Source organism: Xiphias gladius, chromosome 6 (genome assembly GCF_016859285.1).
Source record: "Xiphias gladius isolate SHS-SW01 ecotype Sanya breed wild chromosome 6, ASM1685928v1, whole genome shotgun sequence".
Taxonomy (NCBI): domain Eukaryota; kingdom Metazoa; phylum Chordata; class Actinopteri; order Istiophoriformes; family Xiphiidae; genus Xiphias; species Xiphias gladius.
This window is the reverse complement of record NC_053405.1, coordinates 18084406-18099159: the sequence shown is the minus strand read 5'-3', so window position 1 is coordinate 18099159 and position 14754 is coordinate 18084406. Positions and strand designations below refer to the sequence as shown.

The window sequence follows — 14754 nt, the reverse complement described above, 5'->3', positions numbered from 1 at the left end:
AGGTAAGGGGGAGTTGGGGGCGTTCTGGAGGGAGGGCTGCAATGACAAGCCAAAGGATGAGTATGGAAGAGAGGAAAGTAAAGCTTTAGAGACAGAGATGGAGAGGGACTAAGAGATAAAACATAGACACGGTGAGGAAAACTTGTCCCGAAACTCAGAGGCTTAACACCCTCTAGCATTAGTGTTTATGATGTGATTTCTTTTTTGGGTGACTATGATATTTTTTTTACAATCTGCTTTCTGAAAAAAACAATTTTTTCATTTGATTCAGTTTTCTAGATCTTCACTTCTTCTTTTCCAGTATATCTTAATGTCAGACATTGAATGCCTGTCTCCGTCTTGATAAAGGTTGGTGGAGTGTGAAAACACCAGGGACAAAGTCTGATATGTTTTGATTAAACCAAACAATCAAGACAGCATAAAATTACCACAAAAAAATCTCACCCAACCAACCTATTTGGCATAAATTTGTCAGACACCCCATTTGACAACTGTAGCCAACAAAAAGGTGAGGAAAATCTTGATGAGGTACAGAATTAGTGAACACAGCCTAGCTGTTGCCTGAAACAAGCAGACGAAGGCAAAACCAGTTTTGTCATCTGCAAGCTTTCCAGACGGAGCTTCTCTTCTCTTCTTTGCATCCATATGCAGTATTTCTTTAGTAGTTGTACCGTTTAGGACATGTGTCCTCTTGTGACTATTTAATTTTTTTCTTCTAATGAAAACACACTGTATCCTACTCAGTAATATGTAATTTGGCTTCAGCAATAATGTAACATTAACATCCATGCCCATAAAGCTTATTTGATAAAAAGGACAAAGAAATAGAGAGAAGGTAAGAAAGATATGGAACTAGTCTGTTGCATATCACCCTTTCTCCCCCCCTACCAGGCTAGGGGAAAAAGTGAACAAAAGAAGAAAAAAATGAAAGAGTAGTTGAAGAAAAAAAAAGACTACATAATATGAAAGGTTGGATAGAGAGGACAGGGGAAAATGTAAAGTCATGGACAAAGAAAAGAGTGAGGGTAGAGGTACAGACAGATTAGTATAGAAAGATAAAAATGAGTAGGCAGAAAGAGGCAGGAAGGACAGCAATAAACACAGAGACCACAAGAGAGAGAAAGAGAAAAAATGAGCATAGATGGAGCAAGAGAGGAGCAGGAAGTTAGAGAGAGGCAAGGAGAGAGAAACTGGAAAGGACAGTGATTAACCAGAAAAGAGGAAGAGGAAAGAGAACAGCTCTGTATAACACGGTGACAAGAGGGAGCTGTTTGGCAGGAGAAACGTTTGGCATTTGGATAACAAAGCCGATAGCCAGCATTCTCCATTTGGTCCAGAGGGACAGAAAGAAGCCGTTGACCCTGCTGCCCACTGTAGCCTACAGAAATATGACAGCCACACTGCCTCACACACGCACACATACAAAACACTCAGCTTAAACGTACCTACATCTCCTCTCACTAGTTTCATTCACACCCAGGTAAAGTGGCTCAGCTAAAAATACTGCATCCCCTGCATATTCATGTTGGCTCAAATGGAGCAATTGAACATGATTAATTTTTTTCTGTGCTGTGTGTGTGTGTGTGTTTGTGTGTTTGTGTATGTGTGTGTGTGTGTGTGCACTGTTGAAGATCACTTCAATAGTGCTAGCCACACTAACAAACAGATGTCTCTGCCCAAATCAAACGCGCACACACACACACACACACACACACACACACACACACACACACACACACACACACACACACACACACACACACACACACACACACACACACACACACACACACACACACCATAAACATCCTCAGAGCATTGCACTTGTCTCTCACCTGGAAAATACTAGCTCCATATGGTGTCCTCCATGCATTCAACAGATTGTCTTTACCTGTGCTCACGAACCACTTGCCTGAAATAACACAGACACACACACGGTACTACAGGTTACAGAGAGGAAAAAAAAGGTGAAGCAGGCACAATATACTGCCAATAGTGTCAATAGTAGCGCGCGTGTGTGTGTGTGTGTGTGTGTGTGTGTGTGTGTGTGTTTTCACACCGCAGTAGGCAAACTTGAGGGAGAGAACGCAGCTCTCATGGAGGTGCAGCTGGTACTTGTCAGGTTTGGAGACATGCAGGACTTCCACGTTACTGCTCTCCATTCCCACAGCCAGCCACTCGCCTGTCGGACAGTAGCCCAGAGAGAAGATCTGGAGACGGAGAGGGAAAGAAGAAAGGAATCAAAGATGTTGAAAGAAGAAGTTAGAAAGTGAAATGAGAGGAAAAAAACCCAGAGCAGTGGTAGGACGGGTGAAAAGAAAATAAAGGGGCGAGAGTGCAGAGATGAAAACAAAGTTGGAATGAAAGAGGATGTGAGGAAATGGGGGATGAGGGAGGAAAGAAGATAAGGTTGATGAAAGAAAGAGAACAATGAACAGAAGAAGGGAGGACAGATGAAGGAATTAAGTAGGAAACAAGAAATGTAGGATCTCAAGTAAAAAGGTTTTGATAATGAATGAGAATAGAAAAGAGGAACGATGGTGAAAATTTAAAAAAAAGGAGTAAGGAAAGAGTGGGATGACATAACAGAGGTAAATATAAAGTGAATTAATAACCGAGAAACATTGGAAAAGAATGAGAGAGAACAGCAAGAGAGAGAGGGAAAGTAGTAGATGGAGAGAGACCGCAAACGAGAGAAAAAGTCATTACATGGTGGGTCGAAACTCATCTGACAACAGTGGTCAACGCTATGACTCTGTCGTGACAGTGAAGAGTGAATGAGAGAAACTGTGTGTGTGTGCGTGTGTGTCTATAAATCTATACAGTGAAATTATACTGGTGTTTGTATGTGTTTCTGCTGGTGTGTACTGGTGTCAGCACCTGCATGGTGACATCATGGTGGGCGTGTTCGTGTCTGTACATGAAGTTAAGTTTACTCATGAGGCGAAACCTGTAGCAGATTTGTGTGGATGTGTTGTGCATCCACGACACTGTAATGTACTGTGCCTGCATGTACCTGTAAAGAAAAAAACTACGCTTGTGTCCCTGCACACTAAATTCACGCCTACATGTGTATATGAGCGAGTGATGCAAGTGGTAGATGTGTGTGTATCCGAGAGTGTGTGCGCGGCGGTATGTACCTGCGAGGTGAAGTCATGTTGCTGGAGCTGGCGTCCCTCTCGGAGGTCCCAGCAGCGGACTGTGTTGTCCAGTCCTCCCGTCCACAGTTTGGTGCCGTCGTTGGAAATGTCAATGCAGCTCGCTCCGTCTGTGTGGCCCTGAAACTGCCTGCAGGCAGGAGATACACAGCAGATTCAGAGATAAAGACACACACCTGCATACACACTCACTATACAGACTGCTTCCCGTGTGTTTCTTCGCCTCTTTTCTCTTGGAGGTGTCAGACCAAATGTATTTTAATCCTTCCCTCTCTGTGGCCCCTATTGCCCTCACCCCACCCACATCTGATTCTCTTCCCTCCCCTTCTCTTTCTTTCTTTTAGCCCTACCTGGTCAAAAATTGGGTTTTTTATCCCACCCCTATCCCCTATGGCTACCCCCCCCACCTGACCATGGGGTTAGTTGAAGAGGCCCCAGACTGCAACAATTTCCCCCTCCTCTTCCATATTTTATCACCTTTCCTCTCTTTTTCTCTCCTCTTGAATCCTTTCTCCCTCCCCCCTCTGTGTTCTCTCCTGGCAACAATCTATTTGTGTAGGTAAGACAATAAATTTTTATGTTCTTCTTCTCCTTCCGCTGTCCTCTCCGCCCACTCCTCTCTTACCTGACCAGCGTCTGGTTGTGAAGGTCCCAGACGACGATGTTGCCATCGCTGCAGCAGGAGAAGCAGACCTTGTTGTCAGGGGAGATGGCCAGAGCGTAGCAGGCGGGAGCAGACGATGTCAGCTCTGCCTTGATGCGGGGAGTGGGTGTGGCCAAATCCCAGATTGACAGTGTGCTGGCCTCCCCGCCGACAATCAAGGTTCGCCCATCAGGGAGGATTTTACAGGAACGGATGTAGTTGTCCCTGTTCTGATGGGACAAGATAAGAAAGCCAGTTAGATTATAGCTGTTGTAAGTACATTAAGGAAAAAGCGTTGTATAAGGCCTCATGTGAAAGATGGTAATATAATCGGGGACAGTCAGGAAATTAATGTGGACATTTTGATGATGCCGGTTATCAAAATTGAGGAGGAAAGATGACACTGTCAATAAAACCAAATCAGTTCAGTGAGTATACTGTACATACACGTTTGTTTGCCTGATATGTGAATGTCCATCAGTGTTCCCATCTCTGTTTTTAACACTTATATGTGTGTCTGCTTTCCCTCCTGCCTCATGTCTCACCAGACAGTCCAGCTGGGCCATGGGGCTCTTGCTGCCTGGCTGGCTGATGTCCCACACCTTGACGCAGCCCTTTCCTCCGGTGTAGACGTGGCGCGTCGAGGTGCTGATGGTGACGGCGCACACCACCTCTCCGTGGTTTAGGGTGTGGATCTGACGGGCGTGGCGAGGAATCCCCGGGCCCAGCAGGGCGTCCGGGGGAAAGGGCACCGGCTGCATCTGGCCGTCTGCGCTCACGTGGAACGAGTAGGCGCTGCAGAGAAGAGACATGCAAGGGAACAAAAATAAATCATACTTCCGAACTAAAGCTAAAAGTAAATTGAATCTGGAGTAGCAGGTACTGAGAAGGACATTGAAGGACTAGAGAAATGAGCTAATGACAGGTAGGACAAGAAATCAATCAATCAATAAATGTGTGAGTGCAAGAAGAAGACCCACAGGTAAATACAAATAACGCAGAAACAACCACACACATCAACTGTGCAAGTTGTGAAGTCTGATTAAACCATAATGGCCTTGAAAGTCCAGTAACATTTGCCTGAATTCTGGCAATTACTTGGCCCACTGTAGCTGTGGGCGGGAATGCATAATGGCAGATTGTATTACAGGGCAGATTCAGTGTGGCATTACTAATGGCTGATCAATACTTTTGCGGTTGGAGGCCAAGGCTTTTTTATGATTTCAAATTAGCACTGCAAGAATGAATTGCCTCTCTGCAACAAATGACAAAAACAACACTATTCTTCAGTCAGCAAAGGCCAGAGAATATGTGGAAGTGTGTTGGACTACATACTCTGGACATTTGAAATTCCTCAGTATCTCCAGTATTCAGGGCTTTCAGATGTTATACAGAGTTAATGTGGAACAACGAAAAGTCCTGGGTATATCAAAATGGAAAGCGCTCATTTGGATTCTTATCCAATCCAAATATTTCTGGATTATCATTGAGGTAGTTCTGACAAAAGTATGTTGAATCATCTGTATCTAAATATTTTCTTAGCCTGACGTGATTATTTGCTCAACTTTCACATATTTCTTTTTTTTTTTTAATCACTATTAACAGAAAAGAAAACTAACTATTTAACTGCCACGCTAAGTATATACACACTAATAGTAGTAAAAGACTCTTTAAAGATGCATCTACCGTTTCAGAATTGAATATGGACAGTGAGAAAATGTATGCATTGATAGATTAATAGTTAATTTAATAGTGATTTCAGGCAATGAGATTTTACCCCATAGTGAATGTCCATTCATGTTGCATGCATGCTGGAGTAGAACTTTATCTGTGGATATGTTATAGAGGTAAAAACTCACGGCTTTCCACCAGAGGAGCCAGGCAGAGAGGAGGGCAGCCCTGGCGCTCTCAGGTGAGACCGCGAGTCATAAGCCACCTGGTGGGAATAAAAGAGTGGACAAACAATTAGAAGCTTGACAAGGACTAACTGAAAGTAATTTTCATCAAAAGCAGAATTACAAACAGCGTCGTGACCGGAATATAAGAAAAGTCTGTAGTCTGAAAACTGTGCTGAAGTGTGCGACTGCGTGGACACTAATATGTGATGTTGTGACCATACTGCTTTTCCCCAGACTGATGACAGGGTGGTGAACAGGTCACTGCAGTGAACATCCTCCCTTAAGGCTGAGTTATGCGGAAGTCTTGAGGGAGCTACGTGCCAAGGCTGCACACTGTAGCTACATTAACGGTCCCACCACAGCTGACGCGAACTACATGTTGGAGCTATGTGGGCCACAGGAGAACGTAAAAACTGTGATTGGACTGCTTGGGCTACTTTGCGTTTAGGTACATGATTCTGATGCTGAAATATATTGATACCAAAGATGAATATGGAGCACACTGAGGGAAGGATAAGCTTTTTTCAGTAGTGCTATACAGGTTAGAATTTTGTGATCCAGATTAACCATTTCTATTTCAAAACCTCTCTCTATGACCTTCGCTCTTTATCAAAGTGATTAACAGAATGTAAACATGATAACTTGGGAGTCCATAATGAACACACAACACTACCTGATAACACAGAACAGATTCATTTAGTTCTGAGGCCGTGCTATGGCAGTCAGAAGGTTAGACCGGATACTAAGCTATAAGTCAAACCTTGACAGAGAGGAATCATTTGGCATTTTACTCACCATGGGGCTTCGGGAGTAGGCGCTAGCCGCTGCGCTGATTTGTGGGGAGAGAGTTAGAGCCCCACCAAAACCTCCTGGGCTGGCCAGCTCCCCATTCAGTCCTGCGTGGGACACCACGCCAAAATGAGCCGGGTATGAACCGGGGGGCACAGACATGGGACTGCGGAGAGCTGGGGATGGTTGAAAGAGGAAGGAGGGATTGAAGGATGGAAAGAAAGAGGGGGAACAATACATAGCAAACAAACACAAACGAAGAAGATTGGATAACTTCTTCTTTTATTTAACTTTATTTGTTTATACACGGACAAAGTGTCAGACCGGGGAGATGTCAAGTGCAACAATGGTCTTCAGCAGATAGCAGAGTAGATAATGGTTAAGAGACTGGCTCAAGAGCACAATGTTAAGAGTTAGGGGGCACTCACTTTTTTCTTATGGTTTCGATTATTCGAAATGTCAGTTATTTAGGTACAATTTTTTGTTTAACTTTGCTCCAATCAAACCAACAGATTTAGGCACAACAACATTGACATATCATTGCATGATTAGGCCACAGTAATGTCGCAGTAAACAAATGAGAAAATGGAAAAACTGAGGGTCAAGAGGATATATCGTATGAGGGGCAGAGGTCAATTGGGTGCAAATCCCATCAAAGTTAATTCTACAGTCTAATTGAAGGAGCTATTGTGTGTGGCTAGTCAGGTGTACTTTAAAGTTGCATGTCCTCTGGTCTGGATGCTAAATTAGAAAGTACATTTCAAGTGATGAGTTATGTGACTCCTCTCTTTACTGAGTGATGAGAAATCTCACTACCTTTTTAGATAAATACTTTATCCAAATAACATTCTGAGTAACTGCCTACAAATATAGAAAGTTAGAAATCTACATACTACATTCATGTAGTGACTGCCAGTTATTAGAAAGCTCCGATATCACCAGTTAAAATATCAATACCATGTTTTAGTTTTAAAATTTCATCTAGCTTGTGTAAACTGTCTCACCAAGAGGGTCTGCACTGGTCGGTGCTTTGCTGACCAGACGAAGGCAGGAGGTGCTAGGACCAGGAGCTCCTGGGGCTCCTGGTGCTCCAGGGGTAAGAGCCTCACGGTGGGATGGGGATGGGGTGCCAGACTTAGACAACGGAGACTGGGACTTATCCATCTGTAGAGACATTAAGTAGGAAATATGACAAAAATAACGTGGCGAATTGGTAATGGCGGTCAAGCCTTCCCTCACTATACTAACCTCCAGAGTCCCAGGAAGCCACATTTAACCAGTCTCAATGAAAAGAGAAAAAAATGTCTAGCTATCTTTAAAAATTTAAATGTTATTATTCCCAGTTGAACACCGTAAAGGATGGCATGATATGTAACAGGAATGGGGTTACTATAGACAACCTAAGGGCACAAAGTAGAATAGCATTTTATAAAGAAAAAAGGCTAAAAATCTTCACTCATATTAAACATGTTAAAATATAAATAATATGTTAGCATAAAGGAAAAGCAGGAAGACCTTCCCAGTCAGCAGAGTACAGAAGATCCCTACGTTGCTATCTGTCTGTCTTACCTGTGCAGGGTCCTTGGACTTGCCTGGGGTGGGGCTACGGGGGTTTGGGGTGGAGGGGGCCTCTCCTGTGCTCGAGGAGCCTGGGAGTTCTTTCCTCAGGGTGGGAGCCCGGTCTAATCCGTTCCCGTGGGGGGAGTGAGGAGGGCTGCCCGCAGGAGAGTTAGGCTCCTGAACGACAGAGACAAATTAAAAAATTATTAAAAGTTCTACCCAGAGAGGAAAATAGTCGTAATTTCTATCTTTTCAGCCTCTGAAGGGCACATAGTGCTTCAACTATTTTGTCGCTCAAGTGGAGTCTTGGCCCTCAAGGTGCCTCAGGTCAGGTCCAAGTACATTTTACAGCTTTTTACCACTATGATTTTTTTGTCTTTAACAAAGTGATCTTTGTCCATAAAGCTACATTCTGCAAATATTTTATTGTAGTGATATTTTTGATGCTAAACTGATGTTGACCATGGTGTTTTTGCACTGCACTTCCTACACACATGCACTGCACTGGCAAATCAAATGCAGGCAACCATACATTTCTGGTAGATTACTTTGTGATTTGAACACAATATTACTACTGTTTGCCTTGCGATCGATACAACAAAAGATTAAATGATTGTTGCTGTGATAACTTTAAGGAGTTGTAAGATCCTTCCTGATAATATTACAGCATGCAAGGTTTTGGCAAAGTGTTTTACTTCTCTATTACTCCAAATAAACGTCCTGGATTGTATTTAATTGCCTCAACAGTTCTGAAGCACCACACACAGACCAATGTAGCTGCATTTTTTTTTTTAACACAGGGCTGTTTTCTGTCTTTTTTTTCTTTTGTAAATCGTCTATCTTCTATTTCAGAAAAAAAAACTGCTGTTGCTCCTGTGAGAAACACAGACACATCTCTTCCTGTATGCCAGCACGTGTAAAAGCTTTCAAGAGCTAGACAGAGTTTGTTAATTAATAGCAGTTGGGTACAGACTTTCAAAATACACTTACTTATAGGAAAATGCTTAAGATTCTTACTTAATGGATACAGCATAACCTTTAGTGACACAGTCTGTTTCGTGATTTGTAAAAGCACTCAGAGTTCAGGCAATATTACATGAAACAGTAGATTGTCACTGTTGCTGGTACAGTAGTGTATGGACCTGCAGATAATGATGCTGTTACAACTGCTTTCATCACTGGAGCCACAGCTTCCAGTGTTGAGCCAGCGCTGCCTCCCCCAGAACAGAGTGCTGGTGTAAGCACTTCTCACTGGGTCACAACGATCAGCACAGACATTTTAGTGCTTATACACACACACACACACACACACACACACACACACACACACACACACACACACACACACACACACACACACACACACAGGACCATCCACTCAACCACACACACATTCCCAGATAAATGGAATGTACACACTCACACGCAAATAGAAATGCAGACACATACACACGTATAGGCTTGCATGTATTTTCAAACACATGCACGCACATTCTCTTTGAAACAAACAGATACACATGCGCGCACACACACACACAAACACCATTCACCAGAGAACATCCCTCCCCTTTTTCTGCCATTACCCACATTTGTCTTTTTTTTTTTTTTTTTTCCTTTCTGCTTTTGTACCAGTTTCCAAATCACACAAGAGACCGGTTCTGCTTTTGTGTGCAATATCAAAATACAGAGGGCTCAGATAAAACATATTTTGGTATACTACGTGAAGTATTTAAAGAACTAAAATATTCCAAGGGCACAAATGGCTTTGCATCTATTAAAAGAAGCAGACTGCATTTATCTAATGAGGGAAGGGAGGAGAAAAGGGAGAGGTGGAGTGGGGTGAGAGAAGTGGGAAAGAAGGGGTGAAGGGAAACAAAACAGCAGAGAGATGGAAGAACAGAGGTTTTGAGAGGTTGGAAAGAGAACAAAAATACACACAGATGAGGGAGATGAGAAGAGATAGGTGTGGACCAAGTATTTGTGAATGTGTATGTGTGTTTGGAAAGACACAGTTCCGAAGAAGAGAACACAAACAGTGGTGGCTGATAATGAGCTTACATAGCAGCTCTTCCTATTTACAAGGAAACTGCTGCAGAAAGCTGAACTAGCTACATACCTGCTGACTCGTTTCACATCTCACAGATCCACACAAACCACACACATGTGCGCACACACAAACACAAACCAAGGTTACTGCAGGGGAATGATATAAAAACAAGCAAGCTACACAAAAACTAAAATACAATGTCGTGTGTGTGTATGAGAGCAGAGCTGAAATAATTACTCGATTACTTCATTTGTTGACTGTGAGAAAATTAGGCTAATCTGCAACTATTTTGATAATTGATTATTCATTAGATTTTTTTCAAGCAAAATGCCAGAGTTCCAGCTTCTCAAATGTGAAAAATGTGCTGCTTTGTCTTTGATGTAAAAATATATAAAAAGTATTATCGTTGGGTTGTGGATGTTTTTTCCAACACATCTATTTTCCGATATTTCATTGAACAAAGGCTTAATCTCTTAATCTGAAAAATAATTGATAGATTAATCAATAATGTAAATAATTGTTAATTTCAGCCCTGCTGGAGTGTAACTTTTCGAATGTATGAACTAAAATTATAGTCACTGCCTGCTAACTAATTAACATAAAACAAATAAATAATCAATTATCAAGTTATGATGTTAAGTCTATTAAGTATTCTAGTACAGTAACACCATGCTTACTCCTCAGGTACTCATGTGGACTTGTGGCTTTCTCTAAAACACAGCCACGTGAATTGTATCGGGACACATTTTCCTTATCCGCGGCTGTCAAATAACTAAAATTTAGCCTCTAACTACATGGGTCAAAAAAAAACAACAAATGACCATCTAATCAATAAATCCAGTTACATGGCATGTACACACACTCATCCCCAAATAGAAAAGCACATACACACAAACAAGCTTGCATGTGCGTTCAAACACATACACGTACATTCTCTCTAAAACACACACACACACACACACACACACACACACACACACACACACTAACACACACACACACACACACACACACACACACACACACACACACACACACACACACACACATACACACACACACATACACACACACACACACACAGACACAGACACAAACAAACACACAGACACCATTCACCAGAGAACGTCCTTACCTTAGTCCCACATTACACACATTTGTCTTCCGTTTTCTCTGCTTTTGTACCAGTTTCCAAATCACACAAGAGACCAGTTTTGCTTTTTTGTGCAATATCAAAATACAGTGAAAAAAGGACACAAAAGAGCAAATCCCTTCCAAAAAAACAAGGACACTGAGATTAAATATATATTTAAAGTAAAATCAACTTAATTCAATTATTAACTTAACATACTTGCACACACAATGTAAAATTGAACCGTTGACAGCCAGGGTTATGCAGAGGACATAGGACAGAGGGAGGTTCCAAGCTGTGCCAAGTATATCCATAGTTATTCCCACGAGCAGTGCTGGTCCCTCCCTGTGTTTGATACATGCTTTATTCATGAGTGGGCTGCTGCACGGTGTCAGAGAGCTTCTGTTGGATAAAGGCTGCTTGTAACTTGTGGCTTTGTAAGGAAATCAAAGACATTTTTTGTAACAAGATGTATGGCTCTTGCACAAGGACGTAGCTGTTACGAGATGTGGGGGAGAAAGAGCGAAGTGTGAGTTCTGTTAGATATTTTCCACCGGTGGAGGGGGAAAATTGTGAGTAAACATTGGAAGCAAAGGTGGAATATTTTGGATAAAACTATTTTGTGATGGGGAAATTTCTTTCTGTGAGATGTATGACTTCTGCGAATATGGTCAGCAGTGTATGACGTTTCTGGGAAACTGGCCCATTAATAAACTTTGCCATTAAGCAACAATTAGACAAAGTAAGTTTCTCTGTTGCTTCACTTTGTTGACTGGTCATGGGAAACCCGTATTATCACAAAATCTGACTGAAATTTTACTAATGACGAACTGCTTGGGTTTTTTATTTTATGTCATGGAGATTGACAGATTTTAAATGATCAAGCATCATTTGGTTTACTTGTGGAAGTATTACAGTTGGGCAAAAATCTGCGGATATCCCCACAGTAATTTTCCACTAAAGTTGCTTTCTAAGAAACTGAAGAAAACAAACCCTAATGTTAAAAAATATACATGTTTGATTTTCATCTTTGAGGTCAATTTTGCCAATCATCTACACCAAACTGCCAGCCTTGGACTCGCGTTGTGTAATATTATTTACCTTTTATTTATAGAGATGATCCATGTTATTCTTTAAATACTTGTGAAATGAAAATGTTCACTAAATACACCTCAACAGGGTATGCCAAGGTGTTAGCAAGAACTAAAACCGAAGTTAACAAGAGTGGTGACACGGAAACGGTAAAGATGCCGTAAAGAACCAAAACAATGAGCTGAAAGTTGCTATAATGCTCTGTAGAGGTGAGGGGGAGAACAGAGTCAGGTGACAATTCTCTGCGAGTTCATCACTATGAGCGACTCCCTTCACGTACATGTATTCATGGGATCCAATGTTAATATAAAAACATCAAATATAGCCAATTTAAGTATGAGGATGTCAAAGATCATTTACATACAGACAGGCAACTTACCTCATTGGAGACATCCACCACAAGATTGTCTTCACTCTTGTCTCCATCACTGTCCTGAGGAGCAAAGAAGACATAAGAAGGGTGAAATATATGATTTCTCAATATTCATTAAGATAGGATAAATGTTTTTCTCTGTCACCCGCACACATACAGTATACTGCATGTGCACAAAGAGAACTTTAAAAATAAAGATGGAAACACGCACAGACAAACAAGTGCACACACAGGTCAATATATCAATATCACTGGCTACTCTTTGCTTCCATCCACTGTCTGTCCACCATGCAACATTTAACACAGAGATACTGTACACCATATATTCTTACCAAACATCTCCCTCATACAAAAACTATTTCGATCGGTCTCTCTCTCTCATTCACACACACACACACACACACACACACACACACACACACACACACACACACACACACACACACACACACACACACACACACACACACACACACACACACACACACAGTTGCTCTTTCTCCATCCATAGCACATTTTTGCTCTTTGTCTAGCCATCTCTCTCTGTCTCTCTCTTTCTCTCTCTCCTCTTTTCTGGGGTGAGAACGATGGCACTTAGTCACCATGGCAACAGCGCTTTGATGTGATCATGGCCTGATATTCCTATTGACATCAGTGTGGAGTGACATCAGTACCTAATTATACAGAGCCAAAACAGGGCCATGTCTTCAGCCTGTTCCTAGAACGAAAATACAGAAACAGACAGACGCAGAGAGAGGAATGGAAAGGGGAAAGAAAAAAAAGAAAAAAAACAAGGAGAAAAAGGAGGACATTTAGAACTGAGAGATGGGGAAAAAATGAAAAGAAAACAGGGAGAAGACAGAGTGAGAGGTAAAAGTAGAGAAACTGAGAGACAGAGATAAAGAGACAGAGAGAGATACAGAAGAGCTAAAGGCAAACAGAGAGAAATGGGAGCTGTAATGTGGCTCGACAGACAGAGAGAGAGGAAAAACATTCAGAAAGTGGAAACTCTGCGCTTCTTCTCGCTCTGAACTAATGGGAAGATTTGGACTGTTGTTGTTGATGCCAAACTGATTTAGCTGGAGGCCATCTTGCACAGACAGACTCCCAGTGTCAATCAATCCTCCAGACTGCAAATACAAAGCCATCTAATTCATTACAGCTATCTGCCTTGGCCGTCTCTCTTCTGGCATTACATTGCCTCTGGCTGCCTGCTCCTCCCCATTGGATCCATCCAAACCAAAGAAAACTCTAATTGGTCACAAGGCCCTGACACCTGTGTGGGCCTATAATGTCATAGGCAATATCACATGTACACACGCATGCACACACACGCACGCACGCACGCACGCACGCACAGACACAAATGCACTTTGTGACATCTTTAGTGTGTATATATTACTTTCTGTGAACTGTTCCACAAAAAAAATAAGGATACATGCACATCAACAGTGCTCTAATAGCATTTAATTTTAAATTTAAATTTTGTGTCGCATGTTTAAATATTTATTGTTGTTCATTTGTCATCTTTATTTTTCTTGTTGTATCCTACGTGTGCTGCTGCACCTACAGGCAGCCTTTAAGACTCCGCTTATCTCATCTTATACGGACAAGGACACATACAAACACGTACATAGGAATGCGGTGGGAGAGGTTCCTTGTCGTCACAGCGCCTCCTCTTGGCTTCTGCTCCTCCCTGCGAGGAGGAGTAGCCTCCTGATGGGCCCTGGCGCTCATCAGTGGGCTGACTGTCTGTTGATGAGACTGACTTACTCTGGAGAAAGACAGGGACACAAACATAAGTATGAACAAACAATTCTCATGCTACCACAGAAAAGAAAGAAAGAAAGTTTGGGATGGATGTTTGACACAGACATGTTTAAAAAATAAATAAATAAATAAATAATAATGAAACACTATCTACTTATAATTCCAGCATTGTACAAACACATACAGTAAAACACACCCACTTCTGCCACTGTAAAGGTCATGATGTGAAGAAACACACATACACAATCACTCTATAGACATAAGATCAGGTAAAAACAGGGAAAAGTACACT

At 41.9% G+C, this 14754-nt stretch overlaps 1 protein-coding gene across 4 annotated transcripts in view; it reads right to left on the bottom strand.

Annotated features, from left to right (window-relative positions):
* The window catches only part of tle2b (TLE family member 2, transcriptional corepressor b), an 85137-nt gene that overhangs the window by 4145 nt on the left and 66238 nt on the right, over window positions 1–14754 (bottom strand). For all 4 annotated transcript variants that reach the window (XM_040128209.1, XM_040128208.1, XM_040128211.1 and 1 more), the window contains 11 exons: window positions 14326–14466; window positions 12699–12752; window positions 8058–8225; window positions 7493–7652; window positions 6495–6664; window positions 5661–5737; window positions 4347–4596; window positions 3784–4031; window positions 3141–3288; window positions 2060–2210; window positions 1836–1912 (listed from right to left, as the gene is read on the bottom strand). In XM_040128209.1, the coding sequence (XP_039984143.1) occupies window positions 1836–1912; window positions 2060–2210; window positions 3141–3288; window positions 3784–4031; window positions 4347–4596; window positions 5661–5737; window positions 6495–6664; window positions 7493–7652; window positions 8058–8225; window positions 12699–12752; window positions 14326–14466 (1644 nt within the window). The remainder of the gene's footprint in view (window positions 1–1835; window positions 1913–2059; window positions 2211–3140; window positions 3289–3783; window positions 4032–4346; window positions 4597–5660; window positions 5738–6494; window positions 6665–7492; window positions 7653–8057; window positions 8226–12698; window positions 12753–14325; window positions 14467–14754) is intronic.